The sequence below is a fragment of the Acartia tonsa genome, chromosome 4 (assembly GCF_053477335.1).
Source record: "Acartia tonsa isolate MP-2025a chromosome 4, ASM5347733v1, whole genome shotgun sequence".
Taxonomy (NCBI): domain Eukaryota; kingdom Metazoa; phylum Arthropoda; class Copepoda; order Calanoida; family Acartiidae; genus Acartia; species Acartia tonsa.
In genome coordinates this window covers 8,275,621-8,299,298 of record NC_137263.1, presented here as the reverse complement: position 1 = coordinate 8,299,298, position 23,678 = coordinate 8,275,621, and the positions used below count along the sequence as shown (strand labels likewise).

At 32.8% G+C, this 23,678-nt stretch overlaps 3 protein-coding genes across 7 annotated transcripts in view; 2 read left to right on the top strand and 1 right to left on the bottom strand.

The window, feature by feature from the left end:
• The window catches only part of LOC145315914 (dystrophin-like), a 128,066-nt gene extending 118,508 nt beyond the window's left edge, over nt 1-9,558 (top strand). Inside the window, exons 46-48 of one of the 5 annotated variants that reach the window (XR_013878192.1) lie at nt 934-1,492; nt 6,161-6,301; nt 7,905-9,558. Coding sequence is in view for 3 of the 5 variants with exons in the window: in XM_080156055.1 (XP_080012181.1) it covers nt 934-1,543; nt 7,905-7,913 (619 nt within the window). In the remaining 2 variants the exon portion in view is untranslated. Of the gene's footprint in view, nt 1-933; nt 1,544-1,772; nt 1,791-6,160; nt 6,302-7,904 lie in introns of those variants that run through there. The other 4 variants (XR_013878190.1, XM_080156057.1, XM_080156055.1 and 1 more) reach the window with 4 other exon arrangements.
• Nucleotides 9,559-10,181: 623 nt separating this feature from the next.
• On the bottom strand, nt 10,182-14,386 carry LOC145315913 (uncharacterized). Its single transcript, XM_080156054.1, has 6 exons — nt 14,212-14,386; nt 13,791-13,830; nt 13,107-13,176; nt 11,378-11,449; nt 10,856-10,954; nt 10,182-10,383 (listed from the first exon to the last, which is right to left on the bottom strand). The coding sequence occupies exons 1-6, from the start codon at nt 14,270-14,272 to the stop codon at nt 10,216-10,218; spliced, it is 510 nt and encodes a 169-aa protein (XP_080012180.1). The 5' UTR covers nt 14,273-14,386; the 3' UTR covers nt 10,182-10,215.
• Nucleotides 14,387-17,853: 3,467 nt separating this feature from the next.
• Nucleotides 17,854-22,905, top strand: LOC145318209 (uncharacterized). The gene is made up of 4 exons (XM_080159547.1): nt 17,854-18,004; nt 18,244-18,884; nt 19,195-19,323; nt 22,699-22,905. The coding sequence occupies exons 1-4, from the start codon at nt 17,941-17,943 to the stop codon at nt 22,813-22,815; spliced, it is 951 nt and encodes a 316-aa protein (XP_080015673.1). The 5' UTR covers nt 17,854-17,940; the 3' UTR covers nt 22,816-22,905.
• Nucleotides 22,906-23,678: the final 773 nt, after the last annotated feature.

Below are 23,678 nucleotides of genomic sequence, written 5' to 3'. Positions count from 1 at the left end.
TGCCAACCGTCAAATTGAAAATATTGTATTTTTGTCGTACGTAATTCTCCGTATAATAGTAATGTTTTTATCGTCTAAAGTTTGAATTTCATAAACTACTGTACAGATTGAGTTCTTTATTTAGGGTAGCTTTACTTAGGTTCCAAGATGGTTTAGTCTATTGTTATACCCCCCTCCGTAACACTACTACTACCACTATTACAGAGTCACAATATGTTAGGGGTTCAGTTGCTAGTAGAAAAAAATATTGTAGTAGTAGGTTATTGCTCTTTTCTTTTTCTGAACTATTTTTATAACCATCTGTTAGTCGTTAATTTTTTTTTCATTTAAACTTCGCCACATTTAGATGAGAAAATAAACTGTTTCTATGGATTTATTTAAAATTTAAATATAACTTACCTCTCCCCTTATACCAAGTTCTTTACAGATTTCTTTGTCTCCAGTGGTATCCAGTAAATTTATTTTAAACCTGTTGATTTTGCTAGTTGTGTTAAAATCTTGTGTAAAAAATAAATGTTGGGTTGTTGCCTGACCTGAAATGGCAATTTCCTGGATTCCTGGCCACAGTAAAGTAAACCAGCCTGCCCACAGGATGGCAGACCTGCCCAATACTTTATTTTTCCTTCAATATTATCTTTCACAATTCTTAGAAAACACGCTAAAAATTGTATTTACATTGCATCACAGCATTGGATACCTCTCTTATTTTGATAACTGATCTCACAATCTAAACCCCCTATTTATTTTTCATAAACATGTTCAAATTTCTTAGACAAAAAGGTTTATTTTGAACGTATCTCTTTACTCTAGTTTAATCTAGTATTCTCTTGAATTAAAATCAATTTAGATAATAGCACAGTTACTACTTGGGTCTATGTTGGTTAGTTGGTTATGTTTTAGATTAGAATATTTCTTATCTTTATTTAATTTCAGACAACAGAAGAACCGCTTGGAGGCCAGATTAGCTATTTTGGAGGATCACAACCGCCAACTGGAGGCGCAACTTGACCGACTTCGCCAGTTTGTTCAGCCCGAACCGGTCAGCCCCGCTGCCATTAGAAACACGAGGTTTGTTGTGGCAGCTGAACTTCATGAAGGAGAAGGGGTGTCTAAGAAAAGTGAGGAAATGGTTGTCCGCCGTCCGCCTAGTCATGCAGACTCTGTTATGAAGAAAAACGGCGGCAGGAAATCCTCGACGAATAGTGCTAAATCGCCAGTAATTTCAAATGGCAGTAAAATGGATGTGATAGCGCAAGTGGAAAAAATACCAGTTGAGCCGCAAGTTCATCATTATGATAAAAGCAATGGAGAAGTAGCTGTAGTTAGCAGTGCAGCAGTCAGTGAAACTGTGGGTGGTGCTGGAGATGGGGGTGATGGTGTAACATCACCTAACAACAGATTATCCGGAGAGAGCAGTGACAACAACAACTCTGAGAGGAACTCTGCAACCTCTGGAAGCCTGAACCTAAGTCAACACACTCTGGACTCACAGGTACTGGGAACTTCAGCTGTTGTCCGCAGAATTACAGGTTTTCATTTCAAGGTAAGAGCACACGGGTCATCTGCCAAAATGGAGCTTTCTTTCTAATATTTTTCATTGCATTTTATTTTAAAAACTGATTTTCAAATTTAATTTTTTACAGAAATACTAAATTCCTGGAAAAGGACATGATTTTAATGCTTACTAATTGGACTAATATAATTTTATAAATTTTGTAATCATCAAAAACAAGATTTATGATGATAATTAAGCATTACTGTAGAATTTTCAGTGAGATACTAACAGTAACATCATTTGATGAGACAAGCTATCACTTTTACAGATATTAATTTGAATTAGCTTTTTATTGGCTTTATCAACTTAATATATCAGGTAAAATAAATATTTTTTTTTACTTTGTTTACACTACGCTTATCAAACAGTATATTCTTTTTTTAAAGCCCTAGAAGTAAGAGGTACAAAATTACATCTAAGTTATTCAAAATAGTTGTTTTTCTTTTTTTCTTTTCTGTTTATCTATATCAGATCGTTAGATACATATTTAAAAGGCTCAAACTATGAGTTGAGTGTCTCTGTGCAATTATAGAGACAGGATTGATGTAGTTCAAAGATTCTAGTACATTCAGACTCCTAAAGATTTAATTTCAGCTGCTGTAAATTGGTATCAATAAGTCAAATTGAAACCAAAATTATTATTAAAAACTTTTTCACAGCGTTATTAAATTGTCATAAATGTTAACAAATAAGGATTAATCATAATCAAGGCCAATATTTAAATCATCACATCAATTAGGGTTTATAATAGGTACCTATTTAATGGCAGATATGTAAAAAATTTGAATTTCTATAACATTTATAAGGCGTTCATACAAAAGACCAACACCTACAAAAGACCAACTCTACAAAAGACCAACGCCTACAAAAGGCCAACATCAAATTTATTAATAAAGTAATACATAATCAATACATGGCCGCAGCGGACGCTCGGCCCCCTTGCCTATAACCTAACCTAACCTTACCTAAATATTGTAAAATCAAGGATGACAACATCCATAAAAGCGAAGCTCTGAAACGGTAGGACAAACGGACATTAACACTTGTGTAATGTCAGAACTGAATAATCAGAATGCGAATGCATAAGACTCAAAGCAAAGTTGTAAGTAAATTTGTTGAAAAACTGCTTGATACAGGATAATGATTATGGACATACTTACATTTTTAGGACTTGTTTATAGAGTTGCTTCGCTTATAATATTGTACTTTGTTGTCCCAGGAATCAGTATACCAAAAATCAGACCAATCAAATAATTAGGTCACATTCAAATTTGTTATTAAAAATGTAAAAACAAGGATGACAACATCCATAAAAGCGAAGCACTAAAACGGTAGGACAAATGGACATTAACACTTGTATAGTGTCAGAACTGAATAATAATAATATAAATGTATAGGAGTCAAAGCAAAATTGTAAGTAAATTTGTTGAAAAACTGCTTGATTCAGGATAATGTTTATGGACATACTTACATTTTTAGGACTTGATCATAGAGTTGCTTCGCTTATTACATTATACTTTGTTGTCCCAGGAATCAATATACCAAAAATCAGATCAATCGGATAATTAGATCACATAAAAATTTGTTGTTAAAAAAGTAAAAAATCAACATGTAAAAAATCAAATGGACGTACGGACATTTTGGTGATGATTATAGAGTTGCTACGCTTTCTAAATCGTAGCCAACTATTAAAGGAATCACCATGCAAAATTTGAAATCGATAGGACAATTCTAACATGCCTAAATTAACGAAAAGAGCTATCCGTTACGGACGGACGTACGGACGGACGGACGTACGGACGGACGGACGGACGGACGTACGGACGGACCGACCCTAATTATAGAAAAGCTTCGCTTTTAAAAATCAACATGTTTAAAATGGACGTACGGACATTCTTGTAATGAATATAGAGTTGCTACGCTTTCTAACTCGTACCTAACTATTACAGGAATCAAGATGCAAAATTTGAAATCGATAGGACAATTCTAACATGCCTAAATTAACGAAAAAAACTATCCGTTACGGACGGACGGACCGATTCTAATTATAGAAAAGCTTCGCTTTTAAAAATATAAAAAATTTGAAAAAAATCTACCAACCACGTTTTTTAAAATCTACGAAATTCTAAACTATAAATAAGTTAATGTACATTAAACATTCATAGATATTGTTTAGGTTAGGTTAGGTTATAGGCAAGGGGGCCGAGCGCCCGCGGCTAGGCAGGTCAGGGGGTCGAGCTCTGCGGCCATGACCTTCTAGCAATATATTTTTTTGAATGTAGGTCTTTTGTAGCAACGCCTAGTTGGTCTTTTGTAGCAACGACCATTTATAAATGGAAATATGAGATCTCCACATATTTTTAACTTAAAGTTTAGAAATACAAAGGGCTCCATTTTATTAGATCAACCTGTTATTCGTTGGTAGGTAATCTTTTTTTATTTTATTTTATACACTGTTAACAATTCATTCATTTGTATGAAACTTTTTTTACATTTTTAAAAACGGAGAAGTTTAAGGAGATAATAACTGTAGAAAATGTACTAAAAGTTTTATATAAAAACAAATGATTTAGTACAGGAATTATAAATTACTGTGTTGTTCACAAGATGATTTTCTTTTCCTTGGGTTTATAATCTTTGTTTTAAAGTCTCTAATTCTTTCTATAAAAGGATTGATATATCCTCTTATGAACATCGTACCACATTAGATTTGAAATGAAAGCAGAGATAAGAAAGTTCCAGATTATTAAAAGTTAATTTTTGATTTATTTTTTTCTCAGTAATTACAAAAAATCTTTTACGTATTTTTTAAACATAAGTCAATGAAATATTAATTTTGGATTTTGTTTTGCCTATATTGAATTAAGTTTATTTCTGTAAATGCAAACTAATGTTACATTTCATTTTCAACTTACCCTTTCTAATCTAGTGATGGAAGTAAATAATATTTTTTGTTAGTTTCGAAAGCAAAGTAAATCAACTAGATGTTTATATGTTAAACACCACAAATCAGTAAACTAGACTTAAATACTTTTTTCAACCTCAAAAACAAAACAAAAAAATTTCATTAAAGGACATTTGATAATTATTTCAAAGCATAAAACGTATAATGTGTTTAAGTCTAGTTTTCTGATATTGATGTTTAGTTACAATAAAAAGAATTTATAATTAATTTCACAACCAATTGAATTATTTAAAATTTGGTACTTGTTAGACCATACACTTAAAATAGCTTAAGATATATATGTGTATAATGTATATGTCTTATAATTAAAATTAGTGCAGACTTTGGACCAGATTATCTAAAGGGATAGTTCTATGAAGTGTATTTAAAGAGTTAAGGTACTTAGAGTAGTGAACTTTTATATGTCTTAGTAGAATATATTAGGCATTGGATAGATATGATTATATGTTAAAGAATTTTTAACATTGACCAGACCAAACTTTTTTTATTTGACAATATCGAAAAAAGTTAAAGAGATTTGCCACATAAATTACATGAGAATGGTCTATTTTTTTCCAAATATGTATAGCCAAAACACCAATTTTAGATAATCTTTTTCCACATATTTCACAAGAGTTATAAAAAAATTGAACAGGGGTTCCCCTTGGGACAAGTTACTTAAAAAACATAAAAAATAACGTCCGGTTCACTATAGGACAGGTTTTCTATAGATTCTTTTTTTAAAAAATAAAGAAAACCGTCCGGTTTACTTACAATATACACATTATCTCACGCGGAAATACCAACTAACCATACAACATATATATATATAAAATAACCATTCTCATGTAATTTATGTTGCAAATCACTAACTCTTTTAGATATTGTCAAATAAAAAAAGTTTGGTCAGGTCAATGTTAAAATTCTTTATCACAATCATATCTATCAAATGCCTAATATATTCTACTAAGACATATAAAAAGATCACTACTCTAAGTACCATACTGAATATTTTATTGGTCATTCTTTATTGTTATGTGTATTTTGTTGTATAAAAAGTTTAAAGTTCTATTAACTAGTAAATGCTATCTAAAGTTGTATTTATGACAAAAAAGTTTTTGCCATATATAACACGCAACGAAGTTGAAAATAAAAATGAAAAACTCATTTTTTAAGGAAAATCCCTGGTAAAATCTCTCAATTTTAATCAATAACTTTATATTATGCACTACTACGTTATTTAAAATAGAAAAAACTTAAAGTTCACTATTTTTTTTTAAATGCACTTCGTGAAACTATCCCTTTGAACATTTAAATTCTTAGGATAATGATGATTTAAGTAAAGACAACTCCTCCCCCCCCCTCAAAAAAATTCTCTACCACAGGTAGAATATAAACTATGAGTATTTGATTGAAAGTTAATTTGATGTCTGTCCTTTCATTCAAAATACAAAAAAAATTAGATGATTTGTGTCAAAGTCTAAAATCATGTTTTAAAGTAAATGTAAAGAAAATACTTTTTATAATTTTCCAGTTAAGTCAAAATTAAATGAAACTGAAGTTATTGTTCTTTGCAGTCACTTTAAAACGCTTAATGAATGATAAAATGATATGAATGTAAATATCTAAATATTGCCTTTTCTTTTCACGCTGCTTAACAGACCGTAAAGTCTGAAAGAGTTGGAACTTGGTGGTATAGACTTTAAATACGGGTCCACAGTACAGTAACACACATCCACCCCACACTATAACTTACAGATAAACTAAAGTTATTCTTTGGTTTTTATGTCTTGCCACCACAGGTAAGCCCAGACAGTTACTTTATTTACTTATTTTCTGGTTTTTGGTGAAATCACCACTTTTAGCAGTGGACTGCAACCCGCTCCCCTTCCAGTATTTTTTCAAGATTAAAGGTGCCATTCCTCTAACTCATAATTAGACCTCAAAACCTCCACTTCATAGTCCCCTGCTAACTTTCAGTTTGCCAATTTAACCAGGTTAAGTAATGGGTTTATGATATTCCTTATGAAATGAAACTTTTAAATGAAATGAGATAAACATCTTGATTTATTTTATATTAAAATTAAAATCTCCTAACACTGTTTAAAATTTGGCACAATAATATTGTAAGAAAAAATAAGACATTTCTACTTTTGCTTTGTTTTTCAGGTATTGTATAAATGTTCTATGACTTTCATTATTTTTTACTTGGTTTTTATATGGGACAATAATTTTGCTTGAAATTGTTATTAGTAACACAATTGATCAATGACTTTCAAGGGATATTATAGAAAATATCTCTTTGCCTTCCAAGTTATAAAGATCTCAGATCAAATGCCATAAAGCTATTCTCATAATCTTAGTGAACAAATTTGGTTTATTATGGTATGTTGTTACAGAGTATGTTAGAGTTTTATGTTAAAGCTGAATGCTTTAGGCAATGGCATTTTTATAGTTAAGTAAATATAACATTTAATGATGATTAAAATCAAATATTTTGCTGTCTCTCTTTTCTGTTAGTTAGGAGGGGGGGGGGGGGGAGTAAATTAGTTTAAGCACCTAGGTAAATAATTATGGTTCTTCAAACTTTGAAAATTAAACCTGTAGTGGGAAAAAGTTACTACAGGAGGCTAATTAGTATCGATCTCAAAAACGGTAAGATTTTGTTTGTGCTTTGATTATTTTTAGTTTGATAAGAACACTAACATGACTTAATGTATTAGATTTTATTATATTATCAGAAACAAGAAGCTAACCTTCCTACCTCAATGTTGATAATAATAAAAATGGCACAATTAATATTTTTATTGCACATGATTCTTGATATATTTGTTATTAAGGGAACTACTTATGAGCGAGGGGTGAGTTTTTTTTGGTAAATAAGGCGGTGATTCAGAACTTCTTTGCTTTTGTATAAATTGCAATATGTAAGGCTATACATACACAAAAAAATATTTTTACCGAAATAATAAAAAATAAAACTAAGTCAATAATTCTATTTCTTAATAAAATTATGCATTTTAAACTATAAATTAATGTGATATAAATATCATAATTAGTGCACATTTAAACTTGGCAAAGCATTTGACAAATCTTTTTGTATTATTTTCTAAGATTATACATAGCAAAAATAAGTTAGGATTTGCTAACCTAAGTTGTCAAAATCCTCACCTCTAATTCAAAAAAAGTCCCTTTTTGACCTTTTATCTAACTACTCCTCCTAATGAGATGAGTTTTTATACAATATAGAGTAGGGTTACATTGAGACTAAAATTCTACTTTTTTTTACACAGTTTCTTTCAACATGGTTTCTTTCATTATATGACTGTTAATTATGGGGGGAGGGGCGGGTGGTGGATACCTTTTCAATATGATTGTATGTGTTGATATAGTTTTAAATTTTAGTACGACTGATTGAGTATTTCAACTACGACGACATTGAAGAGCAGTCGAGAATTCAACAAATTTAGAGAGAGAGGAAACAACGAGATAAGTGCTGCAATTAGAATATTAAGCTTTTATATAACTAATATACATTGTAAAACTATAAGGAGATAAAAAAATATTTATATGTCTTCCTTTACTAGCCTTTAATAGTATCTATTCATTAAGGTTAGCATTATCAAAATATTAAAGCAATATACATTATTTTTTTAGTTCTCTAAGGCCAGATTACTTAAAAACGAATCTTTTGAATAGTATTTAAAAAATGCTTTAACTGTAGAAGTTAAAATTTGAGTTATTTTATAAAAATATAAAAAAAATAACTTTAGATGTAACATGTATAACTAACTTTGTGATTGACAATCTAATTTTTAAAGATAATCATAATATTTCTATGGAATCACATAAAAGTTGGATATAACTATCTCTTTCATTAAGTTTACCTATGTGGGTGATAGGAGTAAGGCACACTATTGTAGAAATAGGCATATTAACACATTTTTATGGGATTCCATCCTTTTTGGTTTACTATATTTTATTTAGCAGCTATATATTTTTATTATTACTGAATAGTATGATTATTTTATTTAAGAAATTTACACACAAAATGATTAGAATTGTATAGTTTTTTATTTAATTTTTTATCTTAGCACATTTTTATAGAATGTATAAGTTGGATCAACACGAAGATACAGAGCAAGTTTTTTTTCCATCTTTTAACTATCTTAACACCTTAACGGGGACCTTACATCCCTTAAAACTTTGATAACATTGCCTTAAAATAATCTGGTATAGTAAAACCCCAATAATTAACAGGTTTGGCACGCATATAGCACGTAATCATTATTTGCGCGGTTTCTCTAACCGTGCGCTTCGTGTTTATTGTTGGGCTTTGGCTATTCTATATTATTTGTGGGCCTCTGAGGGACACGGTGTGTAAAAAGAGAAACTTTTCTTATTGTTTCCGACTTGATCACAGTATATTTGGTGATTAACATATTGTTTGCATTTATCGGTTAATACATTATCTTTTTAAATCACCATTTATAAATATAGTTATATTATTCTGAATTGAAGTAATAAGCTTCTCCATATTGTTTAATAAGATAATACTTTTTGTAGATTTTTCAAAGAGGTCAAGTTTTTGTTGTTAAAACATAAATCTACTAAATATTTTAAGTAATGAAAAGTAAAAAATCTTAATTAATAAGTTTTGATCTCTTTGATCTATTAATTATAAGTGCCTTTTAATCAAATTAAATATTTTTGTATAATTTTCCCTTAATACCTTGTTATTTTACGTCCTAGTCAATTGTTAATTAATAAAGTTTTAATTTAAAAATATGTCAATTTTTTTTTGTAACCGAAAACGTAAATTGAACTAGTTAATTTTATAAGATAAAGTAAAATTAAGCAGCTAACAGTGTAAAAAATTATTGAAATGAAGCTGGCCTCGGTTCATACAAAATATTCATTAAAATTTAGCAGTTTCCATTTTATGTGCAACGACTATTATTGTTGTATATATTTTAAATTCTGTGATCCTATGATAATGATAATAATATAATGTTTAATTTATATGTATAATATTAAATATACAATATTATACTTCTAAGTTGTGTCCTGGTATTGTTGCATGGCTTTTCTATAACTTGACCGTGGCTCAACACGTAGCGCACCCGCTCGTCGTCGGGAAGGTGATAGTTTCGAATCTCGGTCCGACACCGCGTCATAACTAAAGACGTTAAAAATGGTTCCTACTGCTGCTATGTAAGATGTGCGACAAAATAGCTAAAGTAGGGGGAATGCCTTAGCCCAAAACAGACGCATCTCATTATCATGCACAGTTAGGACGTCTCAGACAAAGGTCGTTTAATCAATGGTTTGGTTGTCTGATTAGTGTTGATACCCTAGGCGATTGGGCGAGTTACATTACAATTTAAAATGCATAGTATGTTCAAAGGTGACGTGGAGAGGACTTGTACTCGAAATGTCACCATGCCCTAGAGTCAATTTAAATAGTGAGCATCATGACTATTGGAAAAGTGATAGATATTAAATTTTACCATGGCCGAACGGCTATTTAAATAGCTTATGGTTTATCTATATAAGTAATGCAATTTTTTTTATGTGTAAGGTAGTGCAAGTTAAGTGTAAGGAAATTTATTTAGCCATTTTAACGACAAAGCCTTTTTAATGAAAGTAACCATTTTTTAGGGTCTAAGAATAAAAAGCTAATTTTAACATTGTACATATATTTAAAATAAAATATTTAATAGATGTCACAATCAGCAGTGGAGTGTTGAGTACAGATGAAATCATTAGTATCCTCAGTATAGGCAGAGTCTTGCACCAGACCACTTCCGTCCATCAGGTTAAACAGGTTGCAGTAGTTGGTTCCGTAGTCCAACAGGGACAAGGTCTCGGACTGGGAGAAGGCCTGAACAAATGTTTGTAATATAAAAAAGAAATGTCCATTTGTTAATTTCTACCTTTTTAAAAGCGAAGCTTTTCTATATTTAGGGCCTGTAGTGAATCTCTTTTCGTAATTATTTCTTGCAAGTAAAATATTTGTCTCGCATTGATGAATATAAAATTTTACACATTGTCTTCTATTGTCTGTATATACGTGAGCAAATAAGGGTCAATTGAAGAATTAAAAACTTTGACTTGATGTGTGTTTAATCCAGATTAACATTGGTGCATAGTTAGGCATATTGGAATGTGGAAGATGAAGATATCTCTTTGGGTAAGTTTTTTAATGGATTAAATTATCTTGGACATGGCTGGTTAATTGAGTTAGGATGCTCCGTTTGATGGTTTCGTGCTATTTTCTTGTTATCTAGCAATGACTTGGGGGCATAGCCTCCAGTGGTTTAATGATTAAATGAAAAAAGAGTATAGGTACTTACATCAACAAGACAGCCATAATCCTTGGGAATGAATGTGAATGTAAGATCATCAACATATCTGTGGATGGGGGTGGTGTGGGTACCATAGGTAATCAGACCCTAAATTAAATTATTACAGCAAATAATTGTTTAATGAGGTAGGTGAGTAAATTAACTCACCATTTAAAACATTTAATATTTAACCAAATCGATGAAACACCAAATCTTCCCTCCTCTTATTTTTTAAGTAGTTTAAAAATAAGACGGGGTAGCATTCATCTAACCCCTTTAATTGGCCTTTACCCTGCGGGCTTCCCAATATCCAATTCAACCTAACCTATCCTTAAGTAATAAATAGAACAAACAATAAATTAACCCTCCCCACTTAATTTTAATATATTTCAAGTTAGGAAGTGGGACGTGTGTTCTGAGCTTAACAACGCACTTTGGGACACTACTGTTGTTAATTAGAATGCGATTGGGACAGACAGACAGGAGTTATTTACAGAGCAACTTTGCCACCAAACAAATAAAATAAGTAACCTCAGATCCAGTGTGATGATACAGGCATTTTTGCCCATTAGGTGTTGTTTCTCCGGGCTTTGTACCACAATCCTGTACAAATAATAATTAAGTGTTGTATCTCCTAGCTTTGTACCATAATCCTGTACAAATAATAATTATGTGTTGTATCTCCTAGATTTGTACCACAATCCTGTACAAATAATAATTATGTGTTGTATCTCCTAGATTTGTACCACAATCCTGTACAAATAATAATTAAGTGTTGTATCTCCTAGCTTTGTACCATAATCCTGTACAAATAATAATTATGTGTTGTATCTCCTAGATTTGTACCATAATCCTGTACAAATAATAATTATGTGTTGTATCTCCTAGATTTGTACCACAATCCTGTACAAATAATAATTATGTGTTGTATTTCCTAGTTTTATACCACAATCCTGTACAAATAATAATTATGTGTTGTATCTCCTAGATTTGTACCACAATCCTGTACAAATAATAATTAAGTGTTGTATCTCCTAGCTTTGTACCATAATCCTGTACAAATAATAATTATGTGTTGTATCTCCTAGATTTGTACCACAATCCTGTACAAATAATAATTATGTGTTGTATCTCCTAGATTTGTACCACAATCCTGTACAAATAATAATTAAGTGTTGTATATCCTAGCTTTGTACCACAATCCTGTACAAATATTAATTATGTGTTGTATCTCCTAGATTTGTACCACAATCCTGTACAAATAATAATTATGTGTTGTATCTCCTAGATTTGTACCACATTCCTGTACAAATAATAATTATGTGTTGTATCACCTAGATTTGTACCATAATCCTGTACAAATAATAATTATGTGTTGTATCTCCTAGATTTGTACCACAATCCTGTACAAATATTAATTATGTGTTGTATCACCTAGATTTGTACCATAATCCTGTACAAATAATAATTATGTGTTGTATCTCCTAGATTTGTACCACAATCCTGTACAAATATTAATTATGTGTTGTATCTCCTAGATTTGTACCACAATCCTGTACAAATAATAATTATGTGTTGTATCTCCTAGATTTGTACCATAATCCTGTACAAATAATAATTATGTGTTGTATCTCCTAGATTTGTACCACAATCCTGTACAAATAATAATTAAGTGTTGTATATCCTAGCTTTGTACCACAATCCTGTACAAATATTAATTATGTGTTGTATCTCCTAGATTTGTACCACAATCCTGTACAAATAATAATTATGTGTTGTATCTCCTAGATTTGTACCACATTCCTGTACAAATAATAATTATGTGTTGTATCACCTAGATTTGTACCATAATCCTGTACAAATAATAATTATGTGTTGTATCTCCTAGATTTGTACCACAATCCTGTACAAATATTAATTATGTGTTGTATCACCTAGATTTGTACCATAATCCTGTACAAATAATAATTATGTGTTGTATCTCCTAGATTTGTACCACAATCCTGTACAAATATTAATTATGTGTTGTATCTCCTAGATTTGTACCACAATCCTGTACAAATAATAATTATGTGTTGTATCTCCTAGATTTGTACCATAATCCTGTACAAATAATAATTATGTGTTGTATCTTCTAGCTTTGTACCATAATCCTGTACAAATAATAATTATGTGTTGTATCTTCTAGCTTTGTACCATAATCCTGTACAAATAATTATATATTTAACACAAATTCAAAGTTAACAAGGTTTATTTTTACCTCATTGTCCCAAAGATTCATTTGAGTAATAATTTTTTCTTGGGCAGATTCACATTGTTCGGATAAAGTCCTGAAAAAGTTTGCACAGATTAATTTATTTTAAAACTTAATAGGTAATAATAATTTAGCTTACTGCATTTTTTATGAAAAATTATAATTAGTGAATAAAATTATAAGGAAAAGAATGCCTCTGCTATTCTAATAAGAAACTAATTATACTAAACTTGCGGCTATGTAAGTTTTTTTAAAAAGTTTTTATTTAAGGGTGTTATTTATTTTTAGGACCGATATTTCTTGTGAGGGCTGTTGTACACTACCCCCAAAATAGTTATTACCCTTCTCAGGACATAAGAAGCTACCCTATAAAGGAGAGATATATCGGTTCATCGGTTAGCGAGATCCTTCGGTACACAGACAGACAAACATCCTGTAACCACAGGTCATTACTACAAAAATTTAATTTAAAATTCCCAATCTTAACTAGACAAATCTCATCTAGCTAAACAAGATTCTTAAATTTAATTTCTGGCAACCAGAAAATCTAAAGAAATCTAATAATTAAAATCAATAATAATTTTGAAAATCCGAGGAAGAATGGGCTAGAAAGGTTGCTTTTGATAAAGCCTGAAAGACAAACGGACAAGTACCTATCCTATTATTATCTATTTAAAGGAATAAACTTACCATTTGACACTGCAGGATGCATGTAAAAGATCCTTTTCTCCTAGAATTAGAATTGGATTATATTTCAAGGAAAGTTCTGTGGCAGAAGCGCGTAAAAGTCTGCAGCTGTTGAGTTTGCCGGCTGGATATTTTAAAAGGCAAATTATAAATGGTTTTACACTTTAAAATCACACCCCATATAGATTTTGTCCATAAATCAATTGAATAGGATATCATATAAAATTGAAAAGTCTTTTTGCTTACAATCGACATACGTACTTTCTGGACATGGTTTAGAGTTGCTGCGCTCTCCAAATTGTACCTAACTGTTTCAAAAATTATCAGTATATAAATTAATGGAAAATTTTTACATGCCTTAATTGAGTATACCGACAGAATCGACCCACCGTAGATGTAGAATATCTTCGATTCTAAAACTTACCTATAATAGAAGCATGTGTAACTGACAGAAAGGCAAGAGATAAGCACAACAATCTTGACATTTTCAGTATCTTTCGTTTACTAACAAATCTCTCTAAAATACATTACCTTTAATACTTCGTCTATTGTTTGTTTAAGTGTTTTTAAGATAAGAGATATGTTTTGGTTTATATAATCAAATTAATACCTTTATCAGTTGTATTATAAAATTTAATTTCAAACACGTTGTGAGCTGTATATTAAAAGGGTCCGACAACCGCAGCTGCGGCTGATGGTGGCTAGGTTGACTAGTTGAAGACGCTACTTCAGTTTTGTTTAAGCTGTTCGTTTGATTATACAGCCGCAGCTAAGTGAGGCTTTGGGTGGTTGCAGCTGAGTGTATAAGTGAGGTTTAGGGTGGCTAAGGCTGTTGATGTCCATTTAAAATTTGGTGGCTTTTGCTTACTGGGTACTTCATTGGTACTTCATAATAACTTTTTTTTTTATGAAGTTACAAGAACACGAAGGTTTTGTTTTAAAAAATACTTTAAATTTTGAATATTTCCACAATTGCAGCAGCGCTGCTGAGGGCGCGGCTGCTTGACTCTGCTTTTTTTCTTTATCTTAATAGACTAGTTTACTTTACTTATATAATATGACATATTTTAAAAGAAAATGATATTATATTATTCAAATTATTTCATAACATTACAAAATCCTTAAAACGTTTTAAACTAATTTTTAAACTAATAAAGTTTAAAACCCTTAAAGGACGCCTGCAAGAAATAACACGCTTTAACTGCTGAAAGACTGCCACAAGAAGACCCAATACCCCAAATTTAAAGCCTTCAGCTTCAATAACAAAAAAGTTCTAGGCATTTCAAAATAGCATTTTATGTACAATGGATTTTTTGAAAGATTTCCAATGCTCATAAAAGAAAAAACAATATTAAATTACGTCGCCTAGACACAAAATTATAACTTTATCTTTGTCATAAACTTAGATTGCCTGTAACGGATTAAATTTTTACAATAAAAACACCACATTTCATAGTCAAAATCTATGAAAAAAAATCGATTTAAGTTGCATTTTTAAACAAAAATCATAGCGGAAACAAAGGGGTAAACTAATACAAGCTTAGCTGTGATTGGATGTTAAGCTGATTCAGCCTTCAGATTGGCTACAGTACATTCGGTACAACGCAAGTAAAACTTAATTTTTTTTAATGATTTTGACTATAAAAATGGGTATTTTTATTGTAAAAATATAATTAGTTACTGGAAACCTAAATTTATGACAAAAATAAGCTTATAATTTTGTTTCTAGGCCACGTAGTTTAATTTCAAAGTTTTCAACTTGAGCATTGCAATTCTTTCAAAATTTTCATTGTACATAAAATGTCATTTTAAAATGCTTAGAACTTTTTTGTTATAGAAGCAGAAGGCTTCAAATTTAAGGTATTTGGTCTACTTGTGGCAGTCTTTTAGCAGTTAAAGCGTGGTACTTCTTGCAGGCTTCCTTTAATTAAATACATTGTTAAAATTCGTTGATTCATTGTTAATTTATCATTCTTTGCTTTTAAGGGTTTTGTCATCCTTGTTAGAGAAGCTTCTGTATGTCTGAAAATATGTCTTTATAGGGAGAAGTCGTTGCTGTACGTATTGGTGCAAAAAATGGGGACAATTTTTAAATTGATTTGACGGGGCTGTTTATTTACGTCACAAGTGAGGGGAAAGAAAAGGGAAGGAGGAAAGAAACCCCCTAGAAAAGAGATGGGGGTATGACGTCACACGCCAAAACAATTTGAAATTTGTCCCCATTTTTTGCACCAATACGTACAGCATCGGAGAAGTCAGGCTTTTTAACGCACGGACATAGCGAAGTCATTAAGTAGCTGCAGTAATAACAAGGATCCACCCATAAAAGCATAGGCGTCCATGGGGGGGGGTAATGGGGCGATTACCCCCCCCCAAACGATTTTGGGAGTGCCGTAGGCACCCCCAAAAATTTTTTCATTTTACCCCCCCCATTCAAAATTTACCCCTACCCTGGGGGTGCCGTAGGCACACCCAACCATTTAGGAGGGGGTATTTACCCCCCCCAAAAAATTTTACCCCGGGGGTAAATTTTGGGGGGGGTAAACTAAATTTACCCCTGCCAACAGATTTCAGGGGGGGTAATTACCCCCCCCAAGCAAATTTTACCCCCGGGGTAAAAATTTTGGGGGGGGTAAAAAAAATTTGCGGCGCGCTTCGCGCGCCATTTTACCCCCCCCCCCCCAAAATAAAAAGCTTGGACGCCCCTGCATAAAAGCAAATCTCTGAAATGAAAGGACAATCGAACATTAAAACTTATAGAGTGTCAAAACTGAATAAGCAGAATACTAAACAAAATTGTAAGTAAATTTATTGCAAAACTGATTAAATACATGCTACTGTTTAAGGACATACTTACATTTTTAGGACTTGATTATAGCGATGCTTCGCTTATAATATTTTTTTAATAGGAATCAGCATTCCAAAAATCAGATGAAAAAGATAAATTCAACATACAAAATTTCGTTGTCAAAAAAGTAAAATGCATGTTTTAAATGGACGTACGAAATTTCTGGTAACGATTATAGAGTTGCTTTGCTTTGTAAGTCGTACCTAACTGTTATAGGAATCATTATGCAAAGTTTTAATTCAAATGGAAAATTATTACATGTTTAAATTAAAGAAAAGAGCTAACCATTACAGCCGTACGGACGATCCAGCCCTTCTCATAGAAAAGCTTCGCTTTTAAAAATTATTTTGTTCCCGTAATCTTTGGTCCGTGACGCTTTCTCTGTCCATTTTTTTTATAGGGACAGGGATTGCTTGTTTTTTTCCCCTACCCCCTTTCCTCCAATATAATAAAATACGCTCTCAGAGGTATAATATCCCCCTCCCCCAACCAGTTACGACGACGACCAGATCCGGAAGGAAATACACATTTGTGGTAAGGGGAAATTTCGTGATAGGGGAAGGGGAATATCGATCAATGTTGGGTAAAATGGATCAATACGCAGAATTATATTAAAACTTTGGTGGCAAGATGCGGATAATTTCAACCAATGAAAATGTTTCAGCCAATGCATCATTTTACAAATTTTCAATTTAGTTGATAATTATATAATATTATTCTAGAATCTAAAGTAGTAAGGTGTGTTAGTCTAAATCTATATTGGATCTCTGAAAATGTTGATCCGAACTGTCAATAATTTCCAATGGTGCTATATAAATATCTTGAGGGTGGTTTTATGCTATCATCCTGTTCTGCCACGCTCTTATCTAGGGGCAAAGCAACTTGTATTTTCAAAATGGTTTTTGTTCGTTGACAAAAAGATCTCGACAATTACTGAACCGAATTAGTTCTCCAGAAGATAGAGATAAATATGAAAATATCCAACACATAAAGTTTTAAATTACATAAAAATTACATTCAAATTTGTCCGAAATCATATTCTGCCAATATTATATTAGCTACCATTTATTGGGGGGTGGAAAAGGAGAAAGGTTGGTTGATGATATGTATGTAATAATTGAGTAACGTATTTGGAAGAGTAGGGTGTAAAAGAGAGAGAGAGAGGGGGGGGGGTGAAGGGGATAGAAGGGATAAAAGCGTACATCGTACTTTTCTTTTAGTCGTTGGTTAGACTTTGCGGGTCAAAAATTTTCTTTTAACAAAAAAATTTTCTATTAAATGTTATGATTAAATTGTGAATAAAAAATGGAACCTGGTATAATTGAGGACGAACAAAACCTTTATGATTGGGGTATAGAAAACAGATTGGGTAAGAATGTTTTTATTTGTCCTTGTTTTGAACATGCAAAGACTGTTTGATTAGAAGGTTTCTATTGTTTTTTTTAATTAAATTAAATTGATTTTGATTTTACAAATGGGTTGAAGACTAATTTTCCGAGTCAATTCCTTTTATATTTTTGTAAACATGTACGGACGGACAGATAAAGTGAATTATAGAGTAGCTTTGCTACTAAAATATTATATATTACTCAAAATCTAAAATTTTAGACCAGTATTACCAAGGAGATCAAAGTAGTGGTGGACAACATCCTACGACACAGCAACATCATGCAACAACATCACAACAACAAGAATACTCAAGTTCAAAGGTTGAATATTCATGTACCCCACCACCGAGTGAATTTTGTCTCGCCCCGCCCCCTGCACACCAAGACCAAGTATTATCTCTAACAACACCAAACAACAGTCGTTTGCCTCACACACCAACATCACCCTTTCGTGGAAATGTTGTGGAACCGGCGGCAGCAGCGGGCACTGTTCAGCCGATCCAGGTAAACACATCCATGATGATATACCGTTCCAACAATAGCAGCCGGGTCAAGGATGAATCCCCTGTGTTGGATATGTCTGGTTGGGGTGCTGCCAGACAAACCACCAGCGGACCAAACACGCCGCACTACACAAGCTATCGCGCCACAAGTAATTTACACGCCCACTGTCACCCACAACAGCTGCACGGTTCGCCACCGCCGCCCTCGTCTTTAATGCCGCCGCTCAATCTTGACGCCAACGAGGCTCTGAAGGTTGAGCGGAAGCGGGCGCGGAATCGCGTGGCGGCGAGCAAGTGTCGGATGAGGAAGCTTGAGAAAATTGCCACGCTAGATCAACAAGCTGGAGCTCTAAGAAAGGTATCTTAAAACTTTTATTTGATATAAATTTATATTAATCGGAAAAATTTTCTATATCTAGTCCGCAAATATTTAATTAAAAGAGTATACAATACATACATATATTCCATCCATTTTAAACATGCAGAATAAACAAGAATACATACAACAAAAAACTATTATGAAATACCCAAAATATAGCAAATGTTACTAATTATAAATTTTTAATCATGGAGCGAGGCGCAAAATTTTTTTTTAGGGGTTGTTAACCCCCATTTATATCGAATATATGTGATGTTAGGCCAACGAGGAATTAATATATATTGTATAGGAGAAAGACGAGTTGAAAAATTTAACATTGAAGCTGGAAGAGCAAGTTTACTCGCTCCAACAACAACTGCAGTGGCACATCAACAACGGTTGTAAGATTCCACCTCAACATAGACCACAACATCATAAGGTAACTGCATATAAAGCATGGCTACTCTATATAATGTCTATTTGTTCTTGGTCAATATATCCTTATTCTTCCGGCATTTTTGTTCAATTGTGTTAATCATTAAATTATATAATGTCTGTCTTTCTGTACCAAAAGAAAGAAAAATGGACCGATATGATTCTCCTTTTACTCTTCCGAAAAGTTTTTTTATCTTACACCTTCCCAAAAAAAAATCGATGCAAGAAGAAGTACCACTTCTAAAATACCGTTTTATATGTTTCATTATTATTTGGCCACAACTCGGTCAAAAATGCTCACAAATCAGACCTTTTTCGACCGAAGATACTCAAATGGTTCCTTTACAAGCCCAATCAATCAGTTGTAAGATATCTTTTTATTTCAAGGAATTATTCCTTGAAATAAAAAGGTAACACACTTTAGTATTCTTACTTTTCTCCTTGAAACTAACTGGGTCAACCTCCATCTACCCCCCCCCCCCCCTTTTTCATATTTAAATGCCCTTAGAGGCCTCCAAGTGAATATGGCCGCTAAAAGATAAACTGTGAAAACAAGCAGCATTTTGTCGATACATAATCAATTCAATGGTGTTATTCTATCGACTGCCCTCAAGGATTTATATTATTTAGCACACAAAAATGTTTTTTCATGCATGCAAAACTGTTAATATTTGGAACCTGTATATCTCTTATGTTGACCAAGAACCTGTCTTAGTATTTATTGATCCAATATGTCTGAAATAGTGTAATGTACATAGCTTGTTAAGCCCAGTTAAACCCATGAGAAATATGATAAATGGTCCCCAAAGACCCCTATTTAATCTAATACAAGTTGTTAGGAATTTTAAAGATAGGAAGGGAATATAGAGTGTGGAGTTTAGATAGACTGCAATGTTCTTGTGTGAACGTAATAATTTGGTGTAGATATTTCATCAACATAAGAATATAACCTTAACTTTAATTTAGTATCGTTAGTCAGCCCTTCAAGGACGGAAAGGGAAAAGTAAAGGAATGATACCCCCCCCCCTGAAAAAAAAGTTTTTAAAGCATTTTTTTTTAAATCAGGACCTCCCTCGCTCATATAAAAAGCCGCATCGCTAGTAGTAAGGTTTCTTTGTTTGTCTTTTGAAATCTCACCAACCACTGAACCGATGAATAACTCCATTTTAGGGAATCTTTACAAAGGTCCCATCCCAGGATAGTTTTTTTCATGAGTGAAGAATATTAGATTAACTAAACAAGTAAAGCCAAGTCATTTCAAGTTCCTCGCTGATAAAGGAATGAAAATCCACAAAATCTTACTTTAAATTCTGCAGGACATATCTTGTGTTAATTTGATTGGTTGTCACTATATTTACGTCGTCGTCATGACTGGCATACATAATACCGACATTGTAATGCCATTATGACTAATTATTCATTTATTGGGATTAATTAGATTGGGCTTTCTGAGGTTACAATTTTATAGTTGGGTTACGTGTTCAGGAAGAAAGGGGAAATTGGGCTATTTATTATACTAGTCCCCAAAGTTTTACAATGACATTGTTTTTTATTTGATAGATTAACAACTTTGATAACTTTTCAACCACTAACTGTAATCTATAAAAGGGGTAAATTTGTGTAGAATCATTGGAGATGTACAATGTACATAAAGTTATCGACCATTGTCTTATCCCTTTAGATATCTAGGTTAAGATGTGTATTAGGGACAAACCTGCACATAACATTGTATTAATCAGGGATCGGAAGCCGCGCGTAAGCCGCGTGTAAGCCTCACTGAAATCGTCATTTTATCACTATAAAATTTAGCTGGATGTATAAAACTGCTCTTTGGCAGACAATCCTTCTATCTGAAATTTATTTTTCTGCTCACAAGCAGGTTTAAAACTGAGGCTTATGCGCGGCTGAGGCGCGGCTTCCGAACCCTGGTATTAATGTTTTTTTTATTTGTGGTATTGGGGGGGGGGGGGGGGTGAGGGGGGCTGGTGAGTTAATGATAGTGAAATATGAACAATAATAAAAAGGATCAATATTATATTGCCTCTGTAATAACTTATATTGTGTAATTAATAGTACATTACAATTAAATCAATAAACAAACAGTTGTAAGTCGGAATAAACATTGTTTGAAATTTATTTTTTAAAATTACATACAGTTTGTCTTATTAAACTACCCCCCCCCCCATTCCCCCCCACCTTCCTATATGATTACTTAATTATCATCTCCTTTATCTATAATACAAAGTAGCTTGATGTCTGTCTGTCTGTCCGTCCGTCCGTCCGTCTGAAGCTTAAGATCTCGGTAACCACTGAACCGATCGAATTCTACTCTTCAGGGTATATACCTATTGGTCCTGCGGTGGTTTTAAGCTATTTTTTTTTTTGGGGGGGGGGGGGGGGACACCCCCACTCCCCCCAAAACAAAAAAAAATCCTCCCATTTTTTTTTTTTTTTTTTTACAAATTTTGCAAATTCGTTATTTAATCGCTATTTTTTTTTTTACGAATTTTGCGAATTCGTTATTTAATCGAGAAAATGTTTTCCTGCTGGGTAGGTGCGAAAATTTGCGATCCGTTCTGCTGGGTAAGTAATAGAAGATGTAATTATACCTCTTGGGGCAAAGCCCCTAGAGGCTAGGGGCGAAGCCGCTAGTTTTATATAATGTAAATGAAGAATTTAATAGTTTTATAGTGAATTTTGCTACTATTTTTTATTAGGTTAAATAAGATCGCTTCTCATATCGAAGTATTGTTTAAATGCCATTACAATTTACTAATTACTTACTATTAACGTTATCATTTATTATTTAATTAATTTAAAATAATGTATTTTCAAAGAATTTGTTTGAAAATCTTGGCGTAATCATTCAGTTCCAATAATTCCAGGGAACTTGAGGGAAAGGACAATAAATTGATATACAATATACATTCCTAAATATGATAAACAAAATTAACTCTCCTTGGGTCCCTGTCAATACTAGATGCATTGGGTTGCAATATTATTTCAATAGTTTTTAACAAGCATCGGCCCTAGTGTCTAGGTGCTTCGCAAAACAGTAAACCGCCCCCCCCCCCCCCCCCAGCTTATTCTGTAATAAAGCCTATAACCTGCCTTGGAATAATACCAATTTTTAAGTCAATTCACCACACATACAATTTAATACTGCATAATTAAGAAATACCCACTTCCCTTCTGTTACATAAAAACAAGTTTTACGCCAACTCTACGCCAACAAAATATTTCAATTTCGGCAATTTCAAAGGAATTATTGGCTGAATAGCATCCCCTGAGAAATAGTTGCGTTAGTGTGGAAAGCTTTGTAAATAATTATTGTCTCAAATGCACGAAATTTCATTGAACTAATCTTGTATTATTTCAGGAGATGTTTGATGTGGAGCGTCCCACTCCTTCTCCAGCTGAAATAGCAAGTCCTGATTCTACCACATTTTCTACTGGAGCACCCAATAGTCCGAATGCTGGAGCAATGTCCAGCTAAACTGGTGCACCTAATAATCCAAATACTTGAGCACTCTCTAGTTCTGAAAAAAAACCTGGTTCTACTACATTTTCTACTAAAAACTCCTAAGAGTCCGAATGCTGGAGCATTGTCCAGTTGAAATGGAACCTCTAGTAACCCAAATACTGTATGTACCTCCAGCTGAAAAAGCAGGTCCTGATTCTTCCACATTTTCTACTGGAGCCTTCAACATAGTCCGAATGCTGGAGTACTGTCCAGCTAAACTGGAACACCTAATAATCCAAATTTTGGAGCACTCTCCAGTTTTTTAAAACCTGATTCTACTACATTTTCTACTTGATCTCCTAATAGTCCGAATGCTGAAGCACTGTCCAGATAACTAGAGCCCATAATAATCCAAATAATGGAGCACTCTCCAGTTTAGAAAAAAGCTGGTTCTACTACATTTTTTACTTGAGTCCCCAATATATTCCGAATGCTAGAAAACTGTTCATCTGAACTGGAGCCCTTAGTAATCTAAAACTGGAGGTATCTCTAGCTGGAATCTCAGCAGGTCCATATATTGTACTGGAACTGCCAATAACCAACACCGTCTCACCATTAGTCAAAGAACCTTTTTTCTATAATAGTGAAATCTTCTGCTTGCCCCTCCCCTTTATGAGATGCAACTAGAAACCTGAAGTAGAAAAAAACCTGTTACTTAAACCTTCACGCAGAGTGGCATCTTTAAATTTTTCAAATATTAAAACTTCTCTCCCCTGTGATAACAAAAAAACGCCTATGCATTTTATTCAGTGACATTTGTTGGAATCACTCATAAGAAATTTGGTGTACCTTTCTTCCGTTAAGGTACGCCCATCTACATAGGTAAACTGAAGTGA

Bases quoted from the DNA above. Each gene is read 5' to 3' on its own strand.
- LOC145315913 (XM_080156054.1), bottom strand. From the start codon at position 14,272: ATGTCAAGATTGTTGTGCTTATCTCTTGCCTTTCTGTCAGTTACACAT. The intron at 11,450-13,106 runs GTAAAAATAAAC...TTATTTGTACAG, and splicing joins TGAATCTTTGGGACAATGAG to GATTGTGGTACAAAGCCCGG. The intron at 10,955-11,377 runs GTTACTTATTTT...AATTTAATTTAG, and splicing joins ATCATCACACTGGATCTGAG to GGTCTGATTACCTATGGTAC.
- LOC145318209 (XM_080159547.1), top strand. From the start codon at position 17,941: ATGGAACCTGGTATAATTGAGGACGAACAAAACCTTTATGATTGGGGT. The intron at 18,885-19,194 runs GTATCTTAAAAC...TATATTGTATAG, and splicing joins AAGCTGGAGCTCTAAGAAAG to GAGAAAGACGAGTTGAAAAA. The intron at 19,324-22,698 runs GTAACTGCATAT...GTATTATTTCAG, and splicing joins ATAGACCACAACATCATAAG to GAGATGTTTGATGTGGAGCG.